This window comes from Anoplopoma fimbria, chromosome 8 (assembly GCF_027596085.1).
Source record: "Anoplopoma fimbria isolate UVic2021 breed Golden Eagle Sablefish chromosome 8, Afim_UVic_2022, whole genome shotgun sequence".
Taxonomy (NCBI): domain Eukaryota; kingdom Metazoa; phylum Chordata; class Actinopteri; order Perciformes; family Anoplopomatidae; genus Anoplopoma; species Anoplopoma fimbria.
In genome coordinates this window covers 23104533-23127901 of record NC_072456.1, presented here as the reverse complement: position 1 = coordinate 23127901, position 23369 = coordinate 23104533, and the positions used below count along the sequence as shown (strand labels likewise).

The following is a 23369-nucleotide window of genomic DNA, read 5'->3' as shown; positions in this document are numbered from 1 at the left end:
TGTGTTCCTTCATAGTTTGGATGTCTTCAATATTAATCTACAATGTAGAAAAAAATAAAAATAAAAATAAAGAAAAACCATTGAATGAGAAGGTGTGTCCAAACTTTTGACTGGTACTTTACATGTTAATCCATGTGAATGTGCGATATGAAATGTGCTTCTTTCTTTAAAAAAACGAGCTACTTAACAGTGAAATTATTATTATTTTATGACTTAATAATTTATTTTCATTTTGTGACATTGGTATCCATCCAGAATGTAACTTCTGTAAAACATTCTTAATTATTAAAAATAATACAGTACCAGTGAAAAGTTTGGACACACCTTCTCATTCAATGGTTTTTCTTTATTCATTTTTTTTTTTTTTTCTTTCTGTTCTACATTGTAGATTAATATTGAAGACATCCAAACTATGAAGGAACACATATGGAATTATGTGGTAAACAAACAAATGCTCAACAAACCAGAATATGTTTTATATTTTAGATTCTTCAAAGTAGTTGAATGAGAAGGTGTGTCCAAACTTTTCACTGGTACTGTACTTAGATGGCTGACATACATGTTAATCCATGTAAATGTGCTTCTTTCTTTAAAAAAAACAAAAAACGAGCTACTTAACAGTGAAATGATTATTATTTTATGACTTAATAATTATTTTTTATTTTGTAACATTGATATCCATCCAGAATGTAACTTCTGTAAAACATTCTTAATTATAAAAAAAATAATATTACACATCAAAATATTAAATTGAGCCTTTTTGTTTTGCCAAATTACATCCCAATATGATTAGTTTGAAATTAAGCTTCTTTCTTAAAGAAACCAGCTACTTAACAGTGAAATACAGAAGTTATTTCTGGATGGATAATTAATTTTTAAAATGAAAATAAATTATTAATCATAAAATAAATGTAACTTCTGTTCATTCTTAATTATAAAAAAATAATATATATTTTTTTTAATTACAGTACCTTTTCAGTCAAAAGTTTCGACACTTTTAATCATATTCGGATGTAATTTGGCAAAACAAAAGGCTTTTTTTTTTTATATGTAATATTATTTTTTATAATTAAGAATGTTTTACAGAAATTACATTCTGGTTGGATACCAATGTCAAAAAATAAAAATAAATTATTAAGTCATAAAATAATAATTATTTCACTGTTAAATAGCTCGTTTTTTTTAAAAGAAAGAAGCACATTTCATATCGCACATTCACATGGATTAGTTTAAATGACTAACCACGTCACATGACGCAACCCATGTGACGTGACCACGCCTCCAAACCCTACGTCACGCGTACGTGCTCGATCACGGGGCGTGTGCTTGCGGCGCAACCTTAGAAGGACGAGCGACTCCGCGGCGGTGACGAAGTGCGGCGTGAAAACGAGGAAGAGGAATCCACAGCCCGACATTAACGTTTATTCGACGATATAGTACAAATACTAAACTGTCCCACCATGAAGCTGCTGTGGGCTGTCAGCGCGCTGCTGCTGAGCTGCTGGCGGGCCGACGCGTCCACAGGTAGGAGCGCCTCATGTCGGCCATGTTGGAGATGTAGACTTTGGTCTGAGCACGGACATTTAAAAACACGCTCCTTGTGTAACGTTACTGTTCTATGTGTGTCGTGTCAAACATGTTTTTTTTTTAAAAAAATTTTTTTTAAATAGCTGGATGTAATCATGTGTTGTATGTGTTTCAGAAATGTATTTTTTTTATTTTTTATTATTATTGGTTGTTTTTTTTCTAGCCAATGTAATAATCGTAATTAGTGGCGTGACGTCACGAAGGGGATGCTGTACATTGGTTAACTTGAAAAAAAAAAAAAAAAATGTCGTTTTTCACTTATTATATTAGACAATAAATACACATACTATACAACTACACAGACACAGACAATAAATACACATACTATACAACTACACAGACAATAAATACACATACTATACAACTACACAGACAATAAATACACATACTATACAACTACACAGACACAGACAATAAATACACATACTATACAACAAAATAAAGATAGAACAGGAATGCTGCACCCTGACAGTCATTTTGTAAGTGTTTCCTTCCTCACAGGAGCAGCCTCCCCCCACTTATGAAGGATTATTATTATTATTATTATTATTATTATTATTATTACCATGGTTAAATTATTATATTATTATTTCACTAAAAACCTCTGCAATACAATAGTTATAATAGTTTCTCTCTGTATATATAATATTTCAGTTACTGTGGATTCTTTACTGTTTTTTACCAGTTTTTTTTATTGCTCATTTGCTTATTTATAATAATACTTATTTTTGATTTTTGAATTTGTAATTTGTGATTTTGGGCTATATAAAAGATAAAATAATCCTTTATTAATCCCGCAGCGGGGAAATTTACAGGATTACAGCAGCATAGATATAGTGCAAACAAGGTACAGAGTAGAAAAAACAAGTATTTTAAATAAGTAAGAAAAATAAAAAATCCACAATAACTAAAATAAAATCTTATAAATACAGAAAGAATAATTATAGTATTGCACAGTGTATTTGTATTGCACAGATCTATTAGTAATAATAATGGAAGTAGCAATGATGGTTATCTTCTGATTAAAGGTCATCATTTGTCTTTTGATTCAGTGAGCCAGAAGGCTTAATCCACGTGATGAGTATCAGTTCTCACAATACAGTATTTTGAGCTTTCTCTCGTGTTCTGTTGCACTGCGTTTGCTTTTAAAGAGGTTGAGAGCCTTTTCGTTGCTGGCGGTCATCCATTTGACCGGCCACTCGCCCTTTGGCTTCCTATCGGCTTGTCCAAATGGTTCGCCATTGATTAACTGTACAGCATAAGGAGCTGCATTCCATTCATACGAAGCTCTATGCTTGGCTACAGTGATCACAACCAGTTATTGGTTGGATGTGTCACGTGACAAGAGCTATTATGGAAAATATTAGACACGCCAAACAGACAGCTCCCTAGAAATTAGCTGGAAGCAATATTCATAGGGCGTAATTGCTTATTTTTTCTGTGTTAGCAATACAAATGATATATTATTGGCAATATGTTAAAGCTATCTTACATTTATTGTCCTGACTGTCTTAGAATGATCACCCCAAATGAGCTTACAAGTCTTAAAATACAATGATAGTCAACACGTATACTATATTTATACCAAGCAGACTGGCTTAGTTGCCATTGTGCTCAGTGAAAATGTTAATGTCTTGTGTGTTTTTAATGACATTAACTCCTTTTACTTAACTGCCTTTTAACCAACCTAAAATGGAATACTGTTGAAATTGCTCTGACCTTTCTTTGCTGAGTTGAGTTTTAGCACTGAAGGAGTTACTCATAATCATTTAGGTACACGTCAAAATATCCAAACTGAGTCATTTCCCTTCTGTTTTGTCATCCCAAGGCAGTTAAGATAGAATAGCATGTACATGCACTGTCATCATCTGTTTTAATATGTACTGTTTAAAAGTCAAATGCAGCCTCTATTAAGCATGGTTTCTACCGTGGGCGGTAAAACCATGTAACACTTTTTTTGTAGAGAGATTGCACCAGCATCTAGACTGTTAATGGATGTTGTGTTGCACGTATAAGGAGCCTTCATGCCACTGAACGTTTCCTGCTTTAGTAACAACAGCTTTGAGTAGATCAGTAGTAAAATTAGATTTCCCTGGAGGTTCAGCTTCTTCTTCTCGAGCTTTACTTTTGCACGAAAAGTGGGTTACCAGGCAGACGCCTATTTTAACTATTGGGCTTTTAGTCCCAGTAATTTAGTAAATGGTGTTGAATATGGACTCATTTTTGTTATCGACCACCATTTTGAGTTCCCAGAACTAAAGTGCTGCTTAACCTGCTCTCACCTAAATTATCCATTAACGATAAAAGCCTGCCATCGAAGCAGTAGCACAGACAGTGACAGGTTTGTTTTTCACGGTGTGGGAGTTGAAATCCTTCTTATAATGGTGACTAATCTGTGGTCCACCACAGCTGAATTAATACATTACACAAAGTGGGCTACTTGGTTTGTGCACTCCAAATGGACAGACAGACCTAAGACATCAGGTCCCATTAAAGGGATTTATTTAACTATTTGCCCACTCCTCAGAAGTTGTTTATTTCCAAATAGTGACCATGACCAAATGATACAATGCTGAATTAAAAGCTTGAAATGGCCTCTTTAAAGGATGTCCGTTTCCATGCCTCAATGCTTTCATTATGTTGAAACCAACGGCATCCATCTTCTGTTGCAAAGGACTTCATATTGTATTTGTTTTTTCCTGTGAACATTTCAATACACTTTGTTATTGGAGTATTGAAAGCAGCCTGAGGATTACATGTTTTAGTCTTTGTGTAAAGCCTTTTGTCTTTTTCAAAAGGCTCAGTAAATTCCTTCTTGAGTTGTTCATTTTCAACCAGCTGTTGATTGAAAACATAAACTCTCTAAGAAGATAAAACGTGTATCCCTATAGTGTGGGTTTATTTGCTCCTTGTTTGTGCTTTGTTTAGGCATCTAGTATGTTTGTTGAGCATATGTAAACATAAAAATACTATAGAAACCCTCTGAAAGGCAAAAACATGTAGCTGGTTCTCATGTTGAACAGCAGAGAGCTAAAGGTGTGGAGTTGAACTGTCAAGATTCATGTGGTTTACATCTATTGACAGGTAGGACTGGGGCCTAGACTATATTTAATTTTCATTCAGCATGTGCAACGAAGGTGACCTTTGATAGTAGTGGTGGAAGTCACGAAGCTTGAAAGGTTACATGATACATGCAGAGTCTTGAGTTTCTTGTTGACAAATTCACACGTCTGCCTGTTTTTGTTTGGTTTATTAAAATCTGCTGACTGTTTCGGTTGGAAGTGTTTTTTAAAAATGTTACTTTTTGCATCACAAAATTCAGTGTATCTTTATCAAGGAAATGTAGAAAAGGGGGGGGGGAAGGTGAAGAAACCCGTATATAGTTGACGTTTAGATCTTGTGGATTAACACATTTTTCACGTGTGTTGTTTTCATATTGGTGCTATTGGTGCTGGGTACCTAGAGACCAGCCCTGGTGTTGCTATGCTTTTTTTGAAAGCTTAGGATTTTTCTGAAGCGAGGGGAACAGGCTGGCTGTGCTTTAGCCTGCAGCGTGAGAATGTTATTTTTCCCTGGACCCACCTAAGCGTACAACCCCCCCCCCCCCCCCTTGACCACCACTGAGTGACTAAACAAGTCTCCCCCCCCCCCCCCCAGCCTGCTGTGAATGTGGAGAGCTGTGATACTGGGAAGGAAACAAATATTTAAAAGAAGTAAATCCATCAGAAAGTGAGTGTGTTTGACATAAACATAACAGGCAGTGGTTCGTCAGCATTATCGTGTAGCCTGAAAATAATTCCCCAATACATGTCACCCGTAATGTTATTCTCATGTGAAAGAATCAATGGAAAATGCTGAATGTTTGCCTCTCAGTGGGGGTTGACCGTTGGCCTTCCATGTACATTGATGTCATGTGCATAGCCTGCGTGAAATCATTGTCAGACTGTCCTGAAAAATAGGCTGTGTGTGTGTTAGCCTAGTTCAACGCCCTGATCGCTGCCGTGTGACACGACGCACGGCAGAGAAAAGACAAAACCCTAATATGCTTGCATGTCCTAAACCTTTCATTGATTATTATTTATTTTTTTCTTAATTTTGTTATGCTAAATGTCTTTAATTTCAACCTCATCAGCTTTTCTCTTCATGTTCTGTTTCATTCATTGTATTGATTTCATGGGAATGCTATTGAATGCTTTAAATGTTTTGTTATTGTCGTTCTTCTTTTGTTGTTGCTATAACTGCCTTTAGGGATGTCTTGATCAAGCATTTTTGACCCCAATCACAACCTTCAATATTGAGTAATTGCTTTTTAAATCTTTAAATTAAACCAACACCCATATAAAGGAATTTAAGTGTAATTCAATTTGTACTTTGTACTGAAATTGAAAAATATAACCTTCAGGACACTTGATGTACATTGGAAACCGAGTGTATGGCTTGATGTTGCACTCCCATATTATTATCTGAATCAGCCGGGTCGTCCCTAATTGCTTTTTATGTTTATTTTATTATTTTCATCTTGATGGGTCAGAGTACCAGGAATGATCAAACGTTTCCCAAAAGAATTGGATTACAACGCTGCTCTGATCTATTTTCTATGTGCATACTTTCATTTTTTCATTTCATTTGTGTTTAATTAACTTTGTTTCTTTTTCTTTCTTTTTCCTTTTTGCTTGCCTTTCTTCCATCACGGCCTTTTATCACCAATCCATGCAATCACCTGGCTTGCTTTAAACTCACCACATAAAAAAAAAAAAAATCTTGCTGGGCTAACTGTACTCTGTGCTCAGCGGGCTTTATCAAGTGTCCGCTGTCTCAGATGAAGATTATCGATGACCGCGCCAAGCTGCATTGTGAAGTGATAGGGAACCCCATCCCCGAGGTGCAGTGGTGGTTCATAGAGGGCGAAGAGCCCAACGAGACCTTCACCCAGCTCTTTGACGGGGCACGGGACGACCGTGTCCAAATAAATGCCACATACGTAGCACACGCCACAAGCAGCATTCAGCTCACTAGCCTCACCCTCAACGACTCTGGCACGTACGAGTGCCGCGCTTCCAATGACCCCGACCGCAATGAACTGAAGAAGACGCCAAAAATCAAGTGGATCCGCTCGCAGGCGAACGTTATTGTGATCGAACGTGAGTGGCGGAGGAAGCATGGGGAGACTATGGTCAAAGTAGTTTGGCTGTTATCTCCTCATTAGTGAAGTCCTGGATATTCAGCTCCTGTTATACTCAACTCCCATGCTTCCCAGTCCAATAGCCCCTCCGTCCTGCCTCACCCAGTATACGCTCTCCCTCTCCTCTCCTCAAAAGCTCCACGATTGTCCTGTAGTAGAATCCGTACCCGGTCATAAAGCGTGGCTGGGCCACTCCCTAATCCTGTATTGTTACAGAACGTGTCTTCAATCTGATGCCTTTTTTTTTTTTTTTTTTTTTCCTGTTTCAAGGATTAGCTATCACTATAATGGGTTTTCTTGTATATAATACTGGCCATAAGGTTTGAAATTTGCAAATGGCTCCTGAAGGAAAATTACCATTAATTCTGTTTGACAAAAGAAAAAGAAATTACAGGATTTGGGCACCATCTAAAAATACAAATTCACATGTTTGCTTAATTCCATGGTTGTCCTTGATAGAATGAAGTTTTGCATATGAACAAAATATGATGTTTTAAGAAAAAACAAAAAAGGGGTGTCAGATTTCTTCATTGGTATTGCCCTGGTAGATATGTATTTTCCTAGCATTTCCTTAATTGATACTAACATTGGCATTACCACTTTTGTTTTTTTGCTTGTAGACCATTCCTGTGGCTTATAACCTACTGAACTGTAGGCACAGAAGATGGCAACTAATTAATAAAATTAATTCTCAGCCATGGGGTATCTTTCTGCCTTGTGGTCCAGTATTATTATGTGTCACTTTAAAAAAAGAATTGGTCAGTTTCTTCACCCAGATGAAGCAAAAATACCCAATTATTACATTCTATCATATGATTGGCAGTGATACTAGCCAACACTATTTCATTCTCCTCTTGTTGCTTCTTCTGCATGTTTTTAAAAGATCTTTTCCCCATGACCTTGTTGTAGACTACCGTATCTGCTAGATATCCCCCCCATTCTACTGTTGGTGGGACAGATCTCCCCATTTTGGGGAGCTCTTTCCATCTTGGAAAGTGTGTACCTTCTTTTTTTCTTGTGTCAGTTTTTTTTTTTCACCATTTGAGAACGGATTTGTTTCCTTCTGAAACTTGGCAAGTGGGAGGATAATTGCAAAGGACTTGGTTGCTAATCCTGCTTTGATTTCCACTTGACCACTGAACAATCAATAATTGTCTCAACCATATCTCAATCCCTTTTTCGCAAATATAGATTTACAGTCTATTTATAGATTTACAATCTATATTTACGCCCTGGCTGAGAAACTATTACGTACTGTGGTCTTAGGGTTGAATTCTTAGACCCTGCCTACCTTGTATTTCTTTACAATCAAGTCATTCATTTCTGTAAAGACGACTCTTGAGTGTTAAGAGCTAAAAATGTAAATGACGTTTAACAAAAATGATGCAACCAGTGATAATGCTACAGGTATTAAGACGACCATTTTGCCCTACAAAGACAGAGTGCTGTAACTACAAACGGTGCAAATACTGTTTTTTGCTTTGGAACTACAAATTTTAAACGGAAATTGCACACTTCTATGGCATATTTTGAATATATTAAAACGGGTTTAAACACAACTTTAACCAAATATGTAGCTACTGGGTTTTGCCTTTGTAGGGCAGCACTGATGTCTCAATCTGTAAAAATGGTTTTTTTGGCCTATAAACTGACATTTGACATTTAGAAAAGAATGATAAATAATTTATTTTTCCCCCTCTGTTTATCTGAAGCCCCACACATCATTACTGAACCTTCTGAGGTCAGCAACATGACCTCCGCAACCCTCCACTGCAACCTGACAGAGTCCAGCCTCCCCATCAAGGGCTCCCACTGGACGCACAACGGCAAACTCATTGAAAAGTCCAAGTCCAGCGAATCCACTGCGTACACGACCCTCCGGTAAGTAGCTACATCCAAGCGCCATGTCTGCACATCTGCCCTGCAGTTACTGTGGCACATTAAAACCCACTCATCCTCTGATAGTTTGTCTTGAAGCATGTTTGGTTTGAGACAACAGTGCAATTAGCTGATTAGCTTTCATGTGTGAATAAATCGAAACAAGAAAATGGCAAGCCCAGCTGGCTTTGATACTTTGAGATGTCCTATGGATGTTTAGAAGACAATTAGCCATTCCTCAGCCTTGAATTGAGCTATGTTGGCCTATTTGATTCTTCTGCTGTCCCTTTCCGCCTGTATTACTACAGTTAACATTCATCTTTATCCTCTAATGCTCTCTCTCCCTCCCCCTTTCACCATTCTCGTTGGCTGCCTCCCATTAGCAGCAAAGCTAGGGGCGTCAGTCAGGTATTCACTGCTCTTGATTAGCAGAGAGATGGACCGTGCATTCGTGCAGCTTTGCCGGTAGTCTTGGCAGCGGGGATAAGCGCCCCAAGCAGTGTGCTCAGTTGCCCTGACCTTAATTCCCCATTAGGAAGAGCGGGCAGAACTGTACGGGACAGCAGAATCAAACAACAGTGGGATTGTGATTACCAGGGGAAATTTGAAATATTTGTTGCATGAACAAGCAGCTTTATTTTTACCCCTCGGCCCTTGAACACAAGCACGGTCCTATTGTGAATTTTCTACTTAGCTAAGTGGAAAACTAATCACTGTCATTAAATTGGCTTCGGCAGAATTGCTCACAAGTCACCACCTGCTGTATGCTTGGTCGCTAGGTCTGCGGAGAACAATGACTCGGTGGTCTTGCAAGGAATTCTCACATCCTTCTTTCCTTTTCCTTTCCATAGTTTGGAAAAAATCACCCACACTTCTGGTGGGAAGTATGAATGTGTGTTCCTGACCGAACCAGAGGTGAAGCAGACGATTGAAGTCAAAAGTAAGTTCGTTAACTCATTAATATATCGCATACTGAAGTTAATGGGTCATGTTTACATTGGGGTTTTAAATATTTGGTTGTAAATGCTAGTTTTTCATAGTTACAGAAATGGTAGTCTTTATATAAAGTAAAGTGTATATACTTTAGATTCAATGTCAAAGGCAGCCATTTTCCAGAATCGGTCATGTGCTGTTATGCACTGCTGATATTTAAGACCATACATAAACTGTTAAGAAAATGGTTATGTGCCAAACAGAGCTGAAAACTGGGTGTCATCTACACATGCAGCAGATAAGGGAATAAACCTGAGGGTGACAGTCTGATAATGAATTTGAATTCAAGTTCAGCGTCGGAGGAATGTTTTCAACAGAAGAAAACCGTGAATCATTATTATGAAGGAGCTCAGGAAACATTCCCGTCGCTTGGTTTCAAATTCTTATGTGAAAGTGCCTTTTGCTCCAGGAGAAATGATCAGGGGGAGTTCATTTCTTTAAATCACAAACTTTCACATTCTAATATGAATGTGTTTCTCCTCTTGCTGTAGCTCTTCCCCATGTTGCTGCCCACAAGCACTCTGAGCACGGCAATGAGAACGACCAAGGGGTGATGGTGTGTGTGAGCCACGGCTATCCACTGCCCACCGACTGGACCTGGTTCAAAGAGGAAGATAACTCCCAAACGGTATGCGTCTATTAAGCTTGTAAATTTGATAATCATAAAACTATTGACAATGTTTTTGATCTTTTAGTTCTAAACCAGAAAACATTCAACTAAACTAATGTTTCATAAGTTTCAAATGATGTATGTCCAGTACTTTACTTTACCTGTCCTGCTTTGTGCGTTACTGACTCCCTTACTTACAACCCTGCAGCCTATCATCAACGGCACTAGCGACAAATATGAGATCAAGAGCACCCCTAACAAGACCACTCTGACCATTAATGAGCTGAGCATCGAAAACGACATCGGCGACTACATCTGCTCCGGAACCAGTGACCTCGGCACAGCCACCGACAAGATCCACCTGCGTGTCCGCAGTCGGTTGGCCGCTCTCTGGCCCTTCCTCGGCATTGTGGCCGAGGTCATCATCCTGGTGACCATCATCTTCATCTACGAGAAGAGGAGAAAGCCCGATGAGATCACTGACGGTACGTACGCCATGCTGCCTCCACCACTACCTACAGTAGACTCCTACAAATGAGCTGATCCTCTTACATGGCTCTGCATTCGCCAGTCAAATGCGTTCAAGTTCACATTACTTTGTTGCCTTAATAGGTTCATTCAACTGTTTTACCTTGCATCAAAGCATTAGATCACATGATTACACAAGCAATAACTTACCACAGTTGTCTTGTCTCATAGTACTTTAAAGGGCTTATCGATCTTCTCACCGATGCCGGAAGCAAACATGCCACGCCCGGGTCTGTTCCTTTTATAACACTGTGCTGTTTACAGTCTGAACAGCCACTTAGACCTGATGATTTTATTTATACGTTTCCAGAGTTGTTGGTGAATTCCAAAACTTACTGGCCATTTTGCTGTTTTACCAATAACACAGGGAAAATACCCTCATTTAATAAATTGGTGAAAAATATCCACCAGGACGTAAATTCGTAGTTTCAGGGTAGATACGGGCATATCCCAACCTTCAATCGAGTTCTCTTAGTGATAATTTGAAGACTATTATCTTTGAGGGTAACTAAGCCAGTCCAAATGTTGAGTAAACATGAACAACTGTCAGAAAGCCAAAAGGCTACTGTGCTAAAACTCTAATTGTGAATTGATCAAGTATGAAGTCTGGAGCTGCCGCACAGACGATGAACGGGGAAGGACGTTATAGGTCAGCAGTTCTCAGCCTTTTCTAGCTTGAGGCCCACAAATACACTGGGTTGTACATTTTTGTTAAGCCTCTTCAATGATCCCTTTTGTGTCACCACATCTGAGGGAACGTTGGCTAGCGAACAGTGGCAATACACATTTTCTCTCTACCTGATGATGTGTTGTGGTGATATTCAAACGTCATTGACATTATCCTTCTTTTGATTTACCATGTCTTTTTGTTAATGTGACTTCATAACCCTATTTAGATATACATTTAACTAGCTATGTTAATTACCAAAAAACAAAAATATTCTCCTTTTTATCTGACCATTTGTCAGTACCTCCTTGCCCCACTAGATGGCACTCTTCGGCCCACTGGTTGAGAATAGCTGTTAAAAGTGACTGAGTATAAAGGCTCACTCTGTTTTAGAACTGAGAACACTACAATAGAATAAAGCTTGTGTGTGTATAAAAATAGAAAAAAAAAACATTCTTTGGGTCGAAAAAAAATCTATCTCCCATTCATTGTTCATGGTGCAGCTCCAGACTTCATATTTGACATCACAAGTTTGAGACTAAAGGCCAAAACACAATGAAAACTGATATATTATGATGTATTGTAGGCATCAGATTTATAATACAATCAGAACCATCAGTGTTTTAGGAAAATGTTGCTATATAGACAACATTGTTACATAACAGGTAACCCTTAACACCTTATCTTTAAAATGATTTATATAATGTAGGTGAAAGCTTAACTAGATAAAGTGATATTGACATCTTGCGAGCCACTAGATGGCGCATGTAAAACTCTGTTGGAGTTCTTGGGACTATAAAAACACTCACTTTTGTACAGCGGTGTTACAGAGTGAAGCTTCACTCTTTCCTCAATAAACAATCTTTGGCTGAGTACAGACATCGTCCTGTGGTGAGAACTCTAATCCATCAAGTTACAAACTTTGAGAGGGAGTGGCTCACGCTCTCAAATATTGATTGAACTCTCCTCGGTCATATCGGATTCTTAATTTAGGTGGGATGTATGGACTGTAGCTGCATGCATTCAATATGAACCCTTGTTGTCTTTTTTGTTTTGCTATTATTTACATATTTTTTTTAATATATATCAGGAGTTAGCTTCCCATTTTTGTACAAACAATCTGTGATAGAAACTTTTATTTTTATTATTTACATTTTTACTTCTCTGTTCGCTGCTGATTTTGCATTTTGGTAAGTGGACAACACTGCATGTCAGACTGAAGTGGTTGAGCTGAGATGACCGCGTGACAAAAAAAAAAAAAAAAAAAAAAGCTATGGGAGTCTGAATGAACTGCTTTCATAGTCGCCACTTCTAAGAGGAATGTGCTCAAAGATTTGGTCACTCTTTCACTGGCCCTGCAATCGGAGCACGCTTAAAATGTTTTCCCTCCACTTTGTATTGGTCCTTTTTTGTTAAACAATCACGTGTTTGAGCCAATGAAAGAGTCAAATTGAGACACATAAGCTAGTGTAATGGTTTGACATGAACTTGGAACAGGTTTGAAAAGTGAGAAGTTTCGACATTCTGTCTGCATGCCCTCTGCATCGTGTACTTTTTATGCATGATATCTGATAGGCAACCCTCTTCTCAAGGTCAGTACATCATCTATATTTGTCTGATTTCACCATATGGCCACAGAGATGTCACAACTGTGTCTACATGTGCTCTTGCTCTGGTGTGAATACTGCCTCTATACCTGCCAGGTTGTACGTTAGCTCTGCCAGTTCAGAGGTGTTTTTTTTTTTACTGTTTTGTTTTTTGATCATAAAACAGCCACTGCAGTGTCTCTTTGGTGTTCTTTGCTTGTGTTGCATGAGCCTCTGGACAATGTGCAAAAAAAAAATGTTCATGAATGGCAGATATTCTTATTACAGATGCGCTAAAGAAACATACAGCAGTCTGTTAAGTGACATTGAGTAATGTGTCTTTTCTAGACTATTATTGTGTGTGGAATTCCTGCTTAAATCATTTTCTTAGGGTTTATTTGTATCATTCATCGTCATAAGAGGGCGGGCATGCTTCAGCTCATGTTCAGTTGGATTTGATCATAACCTCATTGGACTCATGTTGCAGAGGATGTCATGTTCTAACATTTGCTACCATCATCCGTTGGGGAGAGGGGGGGCACGTTTCTACTCACATTGGCAACAAACAACTAACTGACTCTTCTTTTTGTTTTGCCCTCCTTCATTGATCGCTGACAGATGACGACTCAGGATCCGCTCCTCTGTAAGTACAGTCAGCAGCTCAGCATCCTCACTGTCACTAAAGATTGTGTCTTTGTTGTTACAGAACTCATGTTTCTTTTACGATGTGTCTTTCAGGAAGAGCAATTCTACTGAAAATCACAAAGACAAGAGTGTGAGGCAAAGGAATTCTAATTAAAAGCCGAACGAGGTGAGTGAAACGACGACGTTCTTCAGATGTAACTTCCTGTGTTATAGGCGTTTTGAAATGACTATAAATCATCATTCATGCAACTTTCTTTTTCATTTTTTTTTATTCTAGATGGACATCCAGATGGCAGTCCAGGACTCGGCTGTTGTGTGGCACATTATACTGTGCACCCTGCAATTTTAAAAGTACCTTTTTGTGCTTGGGTGTTATTAAGAAAACTTTCTGATTTCTTGTTTTTTTTGTTTTCTTCTATATTCTTCTCCACTTTGTGCAGCCACAGAACATAGTGTGAAGTACTTTCTGCTTTGAGGCCCCCGGGGGCAAATATTGCATGAGTTAATAATGCCGTTATAGGAAAGTGTGTGTGTTGTAAAAATCATAGATGGTTCATGTGAGGAATGCCTCTTTGTGGTTCTCTTTGTTTTTTTTAAATGCCGATGCTTCCTTCACTGACGTCACAGTTGTCTTTGCTTTTATGTTCTCCAATCTGTGGCTACTTAAGCAGTACAAGTTCATCACACTTCTCTGCTATTCTCATAGCAACCACTGGAGTACGCTTGAATTCTCACGTTTGACTCGTTCCGACACCATCGCAAAAACTCCCTTTTTATTCTTTGCCTAAACGCTAACAAGCACCATTTGTCTTCTGTGTGTAAATCTGACACCTCAAATACAAAGCAGAAATTATGAAGATGTAATGACTGCAAAGTTTTGTTGCCGTGAGAAATTACAATTCTTTTTGGTAGGGAAGCTTTTTTTCCTTTTTGAAATCAAGCTTTTATTTTCCTTTATTTTATTTTTTTTAATCATATTTAAATAAAAGTTTTAGTCACTAACGTTTTTGTTGCCAATGTCACATCCAGAATAAAAACACATTGTTATGGACCAAGTGAAAGAGCTGTCTGTTACTTCTGTTGAATGCAACTAAAATACGACGCACTAATTTTTAGTAAAGCAGTTAATCATTTAATGAGATGTTTTTTTCCACTAACTGTGATCTGAGATAAGACATTTTGTGCCATTGTTGGACCATCGTCTCTGTTCCTGTACCTGTGTAGATGATTCAGAAGCCATATGTTCCATTTAACCTGGTTAGTGTTGTGATTGGATGTTTTTAACATTGCTAACATAGTTACACAGATCAAAAAAAAAAAAAAAAAAAACCTAGCCAGAATTGTGTACATTGTTGTACTATCAGAGCACAGGGAACACCATCTGTTGTACAACTTGCACAAACTGAATAAAAGTATTTGATTTTACATGTTTGTTTACTTGCTCTACTTCTACTCAAATCAAAAGGTGACTTAAAACAGCAGGTTTAGACATTCTGTGTACAAGGAGGCCCAGAAAGCTGCGTTTAAGATTATAGTCATTATTTGTTTGTAGGATTTTTGTCCTGCAAACAAATGATGTCGGCGTATCAATGGACAACTATCACAGAAGCATAGTTACTAAATCTAACGTGTTTTGAGAAGAAATCTAAAGCACGTTCTGAAGCCCGACCTTCAGCCTGTGACTGACAATGACTTGTAAGAATACAAGTATAACTATATTCATATAGACTGTTGCATGTTGTTTACCATCATCATAACATACAGAGCAAAGAGTCCAAGAACTCCACTGCAGCCATGTGCACGTTGGGCTTAAACATGCTCAATTCTATTAAGAAAAAGTTTAACAATGTTCTACCAAAATGGCTCTAAACCATACTTTGTTTTTTACTCACTGTGTAAAGCAGAGTTTAGAATTAGATGTATCTTTTATTTTAGAATGCCAAATGATTGAGCCATTGGACTCTGTTGATCTACAGCAGAAAGCTAGGTTTCTTTTTTCTTAAAGTAGGACTACATAGCATCATTTCATCATCTACACTGTTGGTTTCTAGAAAAAGGTGTGTTTCTCAGGAAGCTTGTGTGCAATGTTTATACTTCTCCACAAGGTGGAGCCCTTTGACCGGGAATGGAGGACTCCAGAACACATTGGCAGACCTTCAATCCTCAAGCAACAGGCAGAAGCTGTGGATAAAACCCCTCTATCATTGAGGAAATCCTATGAATCACCTGATCATGACAGAATAGGTGTTATTGGCTGATGTTCTACCTGAGCTCACCTGTGGATGACTGAAGATGGAGAACTTGGTGCTTTCTTTTGACCTTCATCTGTCACCTTTGTCCTGCCTGTCCTTCTTACTATCAGGTGAGTTTATTTAAGTATGTAATAATAAGATAAGATAATCCTTTATTAGTCCCGCAGCGGGGAAATTTGCAGACTTACAACAGCGTAGAGTAAAGTGCACACAAGAGACATAGTAGAAGAAGACAAGCAAAAAATGAAAAATAAAATAAAAAGTATTATAAAAAAGCAATAATAAAAAAAACAATAACTGAAATATTATATTTACAGACAGAGAAAAAAACAACTATTTTAACTATTTTTAACTTTTTTAATACATCTATGTGTTTATTTATTACATAAATAGAGTTGTTAGTTTTCTAGTGACACTGGCAGGTTCTTTAGTTCTCATTGTTTCTTCAATATAATAACTGTAGGTAGTTGCATCCCAAAAGGTAATGCTGTTGTCTCTATCTCTCTCACACACACACACACACACACACACACACACACACACACACACACACACTCTCCAAAAACCTCTCTCTCACACACAAAAACACACACACACACACACACACACACACACACACACACACACACACACACACACACCCTCCTCCTCCCTCCCTCCAGACTCTCCAGGTCCAAGGTGCGGGGAGTGTCTCCCTGTCCGTCCGTCTTGTCTCTTTTGTTCCGGCGCTGATGGACGAGGCGGAGGACGGCGAGGAGGAGCACAAATCCCAGCAGCCCCGACCACCTCCAGCCTCCACCAGCTCGGCCGGGAGAGAGGACCAGGACCAGGACCAGGACCATGGGAGCGGCGGAGGGACCGAGATGAAGAAATTTACGCACGGAGGCGGAGCCGCGTCCGGTGCGCGTAAAACCTCCAACAACCACGAGCTGTGGCTCCTGAGAGACGAGGACTCCGCACCTGTCTGCGGGAGTAGCAGCGCAGCCTCTGCTCTGCTGTGCCGGAGGGATGGGGATGCTGATGCTGCAGCTGGAGGAGGAGGAGGAGGAGACGCGCTCCAGGAGCCGTGCGTAAAAGCAGATGGAGCCATTGGAATGATATGCAACAAAAACGGAGACTGTAGAAGGGACCCGAGCAGTTCAGGGAGCCTCTCCTCTCTCATCTCCAGGCAGGAGAAGCAGGTGGGTGGAGTAGTGGCAGCTGGAGACGGGAAGGTGCAGGCTGCCACCATGGACGGCTCCATCACTCCAGCCCTGACGCAGGGGCCGGGGATGGAGAAGAAGGACTCCAGAGTTTCCTTCTCCAACGCCCCGACTGGTAAAGGACAGACTCCCAGTCAGCACTCCAGGAGCTCTGGCACCTTCACCAAAGCTGAGGACGGCTCTCTGATAGCGCCGGATGATGGAGACTCCAGGGGGAATCTGACATACATGCAGAGGCAGTTTAGCTCCATGCTCCAGCCCGGAGTTAACAAGTTCTCCCTGCGTATGTTTGGCAGCCAGAAGGCGGTGGAGAAGGAGCAAGAGCGCGTGAAGTCAGCGGGTAACTGGATTATCCACCCATACAGCGACTTCAGGTATGGGGCAAATTGAGTTGGGTCCATAAACAGTGCATGCTCCTAGATTGAGTGTCATGGCAGCTCAAAGAGTTCATGTTTACATTTATTGATATTGTATTAACACACTGCCTCATTTTCCACATCACACGTTGTATGAGAAAAGTTAATAATAAAGGCACTTGGATATGTTCGTCATAGGAAGCACTTTATAGCTGTGGCCAAGATGAAATAAACAAAACAATATATATAAGTACATCCAAATAATGTTTGATATTAATATCTATATTTTTATTTATAGAGCTTTAAAGACTTCTGGGGAAAAACTTGAAACTAAATGGGAGAATTTGATCCATCATGATAATTCATTATTTATAAGTAAATATTTATTCAATATGAGAAATTGTCTATCTCAGCTGCGCATATTCCCCAATTTAATGGAAAGATGGAACAAAATATTAATGTATCTGCAATATATCATTATAACAAGCAAATGTCTTTCTTTAATGAGTTTCGTCTTAAAGATAAACTTGTCCAGAAGTCTGAAAAGTTACATTTTTGTGAGTTGGAATGCGTCTGAACATCTGTTTCAGCACCAAGGACAGCTCCTCAAAACTGTAAAACAGCAGCAGTCTGAAGATAAAGCCACATTTTAAAGCTCTCACCTGGCTCTGACTCAGATTTTCCAATCAAACCATGATTTAATATGCTGATTAGTGTTTTGTTTTTTTTAATGGTGAATCATTTGAGGGGACATTCATGACTCAGCAATGCTCCACAATCTGTTCCTCCCTTTGCTTAGCAGACCATTATGTTCTTTATGCAAATCAGACAGGCGTGTGACTCAGGCTTTCTGGAAAAAACATGACAAAGCACATAGGGCTGCAAGGATTCTTTTTTTTTTTTTTTTTTTTTTTACTATAAACTAATCTACTAATGATTTTCACAAGTTATTATTTCGTCCAAAAAAAAAATCACTTTCCTGAAGCCCAAAGTGACGGCTCTAAATGTGATGTTTCGTCCGACCAGCAGCTCAAACATATTCAGTTTAAGATCACGTAGGATAAAGAAGAGCAGCATATCTCACACTGGAAACGCTGGAGTATATTTGGACATTTTGCTCGAAAAAATGCTTAAAGATTGATCGATCATCAAATAAATTTGTTAGTTGATGGACTTATTGTCTCGGCTCTAAAATCAAAGGTTTTGCTCTCATAGTGCTCTGCTTAAATGGTTTGTATTTTGTGGTATGATAAAGCATTGTGGAGCAGTTATCTGAACATGGGACACATGGGTTGCTATGATAATTTGCTGAGGCATCCTCCCTCAGTAGCTTCACTGTAATGTGTGTCTGCCGTCCTTTGATTTGAAATGAACTGCACCCAGCTTGTATTTCCTGTTATATTCCTGTCTCTCTGCTTGTCCTTGGTTTCCCCTTGTCCTGAGTCAGATGGTTTTGGTTACATTGCCAGGAGAAGATACAGTGCACTTAGTGAGAGAAGCAGAGCATCACTGTGTTTACGGTTGGCTGTCTCTCCGTCTCTAACCTCTGCTTCAGGTTCTACTGGGACTTCACCATGCTGATGTTCATGGTGGGCAACCTGATCATCATCCCCGTGGGCATCACCTTCTTCAAGGAGGAGACCACCACTCCCTGGATCATCTTCAACGTGGTGTCCGACACCTTCTTCCTCATGGACCTGGTGCTGAACTTCCGGACGGGCATCGTGTTCGAGGACAACACCGAGATCATCCTGGACCCCAAGAAGATTAAGAAGAAGTACCTGCAGAGCTGGTTTGTGGTGGACTTCGTCTCTTCCATACCTGTGGATTATATCTTCCTCATCGTGGAGAGAGGGATGGACTCGGAGATGTACAAGACGGCCCGGGCGCTCCGCATCGTCCGCTTCACCAAGATCCTCAGTCTGCTGCGGCTGCTGAGGCTGTCCAGACTCATCCGGTACATCCACCAATGGGAGGAGGTAGGCAGAGATGCAAACATCTATGATCCAATGAAAGGGTTTGGGTTTTTACTCTGACCACTCCATGAAAGCTCCTCTGTGATTCCATTTAAATATTCAGTGAGCATACGGGCCTGGACCACTATGCTAATAAAGATGACAAAATCGTGAAGTAGTGGAAAGAAACAAATACACAACAGGAGCACCACTGTTGTAGATTATGATCTATATTTAGGAAATGGTAGTTGTCACGCTAATCTTAGCCAGCTGTACAGCTGTGATTATCTTTATGCTGAAGGATGTGTGGTGAAACATTGGCAGATATTCCATAAACAGACGTTATTAGTGAGGATATGTAAAATATTATTAATCAAATATTATCTAAGAATAAATGTCAAAATCAATTGACTTCGTATTATGTAACAGTCAGCAAAATTTGTAAGAGAAAAAAACACTAAATTGTATTGTTATATTGTAAATATATATATCTTGGTTTCATTATCTTACATGCATAAACATCAATAGAAACAGAAATATACAAAGAATATTTTAATTTTGAAAAATGTTGGTCAACAATACAAAAGATTCACTTATAAAACATTTATGTACTGCAATTTATATTTGCATTTGTATATGTTTTCCTATGATACACAGTATGAGCCAATAAAGACATCTCTCTGAGCCAGTATCGACAAATAATATTGTCTTCCTCTATTAAATCGCTTCATGGAATCTCACAAAATATTTTTTTTATTACAATAGTGAACAATTGTTCTATTCCTGTTTGCTAAAAAGTTACTAGATGTAGACTGATACATCAGCCACGCAATATATTGGCCAATACTGACTTATTACAGATGTATTGGTATCTGGCATACGATGGCTGATAACTAACAATAATTTGTAGGAAAGAAATGCCAAAGAAGGATTGATGTTATTAAGAAACAGAATCTCAGGGTAATGTATCAAGATCTTTGTTAAATGTGTTTAAAACATTTTAAAGTATCCGACTAAACATTGTCATCAGATTTTAAAAACTAAATATAGGTATCGGCATCGACCAGGCTATAAAAGATAATGTCTGTTAGCCTTGGCAAAAAAAAATAGTTACTTTTACAACATGAAACATCCTTCGTTACGTTGCAGACAGAGATGGCACTGTGATGCAGGGTCGTCATCTGTAAAAAATTGTGAAGCCTTCAAACAAGAGTGTGTTTATTATCATAATAATAATAATAATAACTTTATTTATATAGCACTTTTAAAAACAGAGTTTACAAAGTACAGACCAAGCAGAAAAAGCAAGGCGTTAAAACAACAGAAAGCTCAACAAAGAGGCCCAACAAAGCAAAACAAATGAAGGTAAGAAGTAAACCCTGATAAAACAGTACAATATTTAACATAGTATAACCAGCCAATAGGATAAGATATGAACTAAGAAAAATAATATGGTGTAAAATTCATATTGTATATGGATTTTAAGGTTTAACAAAAGAGGCTCATCACTTTCACTCCTGCCAAAACCATCGAAAAGGTATTGATCATCACAGATGATCCTGTATAGAAATAATCTACAGTTTGGATATCATGATAGTCTTTTCCTGCCACTTTGAATTGTTCACTCTTTTTAAAAAAAAAAATCAGTCTGTCTGTGCTCTAATGAATAATACAATATTGGATTCCAGTGCAGTGGTTTCACGTCTGTATACAAGTAATTCCGGTTGTACAGCAAAACAATGCAGAATAATTACTCCCTGACACACAGAAACTGAGGTTTCACCATGTTGTAAAGCAATAAGCCTGATATCTGGATGATAGCTAGTGTGCCGCTGTAGTTAAGAATTCATGAAAAATTAATTTGTGCTTATTAGAGGGAAAGCGAAGAGGGACTTTCCGAGGAAGGAACACAACTACCGGAGACACTAATTGCCTTTTCTCTGTTCTCATAACAAAAGCTACCTTTTTTTTTCTTTTCCTTTTCTTTAATATTTATTATTATTTGAATGTGACTACACAAGCGTTCTGATCACATTACAGGGGGAAATTCATATTTGGATTAACCAAGCACCCATGAATCAAAAGTGTGGGTTTTCTCACGTCGAAAATAAATACCCACTGCTCTCCTGAGTACAAGGTGGCAATTTGAGCGCCACAAGAACCATAATTACTGCCTCAAACACTCATAACTGATTGCTGCTTTGCTTCGCCCAGCCGAGCTCTGCTCTGCTCAGCTCGATCCTAACGTGGCTGGCCGGGTTTCCCCCTCTGCTCAGCTCAGCTCAGCTCAGCTCAGCTCAGCTCAGCTCAGCTCAGCTCGCTTCTGTGTAGAGGGGTTTTCCTAAAAAGATCATCCTAGAGTTGTGATGATTTCACCGTTTATCTCCAACCGAGTCAACCACCGTGCTCATAATAATAAAAAAAAGAAAGAGCAAGTTGTGTATTTATGACGTGATCTCTGAATAGACTGGCCGTGTGTGTGAGTGAGTGAGTGAGTGAGTGAGTGAGTGTGTGTGTGTGTGTGTGCTTTGTTGCACGGCCAACACAGAAGTAGAGATAAGCGTTGTCTGGAATAACCAGAGCAATTTCCTGAGGCAGGAAGCCTGTATCAAGGCTCTCCACTTGCTGGCATGCACTCGAGAGGATGCCTTTTCCATGAGCTAGACAATGAGGGTGAATGGGTGGCACCGAGATTGCAAGCGGGAGAAATAATCAGGTTCTATAGTTTCCTCTAAACGTTGTCATCTGAATCACCCGGACCGCCGTGTGTTTAACAACGTGCAGCAGACGGGGAGTGGAGCGCACTTTATCTGCATTTCTCAGGCCGTGAGTCCTGATCAAAGTAATGTGACTCGACCCAGATTGTGGCGTGACAGTGACACATGGCCAGGTGCTGTTCTGGTGTCAGGGGGAACATTAGTCCTGGAGCCTCATTAATCACGACGGGAATGGTTCCTAATCACAGGCCAGGGCCCTCACAGTGTGTTTCCATGGCTCCTTTTTGCCAAATTAGCAAAGGCCATTAGACATTATAGGAGAGAAAAAGTAGTGAAAGTTGTGTCTCTGACATTTGAACCGCAACTAATTCACAAGAGGAAGGGACAGCATGCAAACTACTGAAGAATAAAGAAGAAACTCAACATATATTCGATGTATATTTGAATATCCACCAAGTAGAAACAACATCTTAATGCTGATAGATGTTCTAGATGGAGGTGGAGGATAAGGAGGTGTTTAGTGTACAGACAGCTAAGATGCACAATACTAAAGTGTTATGAGCATTTTAAGCACTTAAAGTCGAATAAATTACTTGGGATTTTGGGGAACACAGCCAAACACGGACAATAAGAAAAGCACCAAAGCTACACTTGCAAGAATCATGCACATTAGCGAGTAGAGTAATACATGTGTGTCGGTCTGTTTGGATGGAGGAATATGTTAGAACTGTTGGCTTTCTTGTTTTGGGAAACATTTGAGAAACATCTGCACCCCAGGTTTTTTTGTAGGAGATGCTGGTTGTGAGATTCAAGTGAGCTGAGGGTCTAGGGCAGCGAGGTGGCGGGATGAGTCACATGTAGGTGGAATTAAGATAGGATAAGATAAGATAATCCTTTATTAGTCCCGCAGCGAGGAAATTGCAAGGATAGTGCAAACAAGAGACATAGTAAAAAAACAAGATCAAAACAAGTATTATAAATAAGTAAATAAGTAATAACACAGTAAAGAATATTAAATAAGTAAAAAAAGTTAAAAATCCACAATAACTAAAATATTATATACAGACAGAATAATTGTAGTATTGTACAGTGTATTGCACATATTATATATCATATATATATATATATATATATATATGATATATATATATATATATATATATATATATATATATATATATATATATATATATATATATATATATATATAT

General features: G+C 38.8%; 2 protein-coding genes across 2 annotated transcripts in view; both read left to right on the top strand.

Annotated features, from left to right (window-relative positions):
• The first annotated feature begins 1274 nt into the window (after positions 1-1274).
• On the top strand, positions 1275-14737 carry bsg (basigin). Its single transcript, XM_054603119.1, has 8 exons — positions 1275-1524; positions 8482-8650; positions 9499-9587; positions 10132-10268; positions 10459-10735; positions 13650-13674; positions 13770-13842; positions 13954-14737. Exons 1-7 carry the CDS (start codon positions 1461-1463, stop codon positions 13828-13830), a joined length of 822 nt encoding a protein of 273 aa, XP_054459094.1. The 5' UTR covers positions 1275-1460; the 3' UTR covers positions 13831-13842; positions 13954-14737.
• A 1922-nt stretch (positions 14738-16659) lies between these two features.
• hcn2b (hyperpolarization activated cyclic nucleotide-gated potassium channel 2b) overlaps positions 16660-23369 on the top strand; it is a 46149-nt gene continuing 39439 nt past the window's right edge. Inside the window, 2 exon segments of the mRNA XM_054603073.1 lie at positions 16660-17504; positions 19042-19465. Of these exon segments, the coding sequence (XP_054459048.1) occupies positions 16660-17504; positions 19042-19465 (1269 nt within the window).

Bases quoted from the DNA above. Each gene is read 5' to 3' on its own strand.
- bsg (XM_054603119.1), top strand. From the start codon at position 1,461: ATGAAGCTGCTGTGGGCTGTCAGCGCGCTGCTGCTGAGCTGCTGGCGG. The intron at 9,588-10,131 runs GTAAGTTCGTTA...CTCTTGCTGTAG, and splicing joins GCAGACGATTGAAGTCAAAA to CTCTTCCCCATGTTGCTGCC. The intron at 13,675-13,769 runs GTAAGTACAGTC...TGTGTCTTTCAG, and splicing joins GACTCAGGATCCGCTCCTCT to GAAGAGCAATTCTACTGAAA.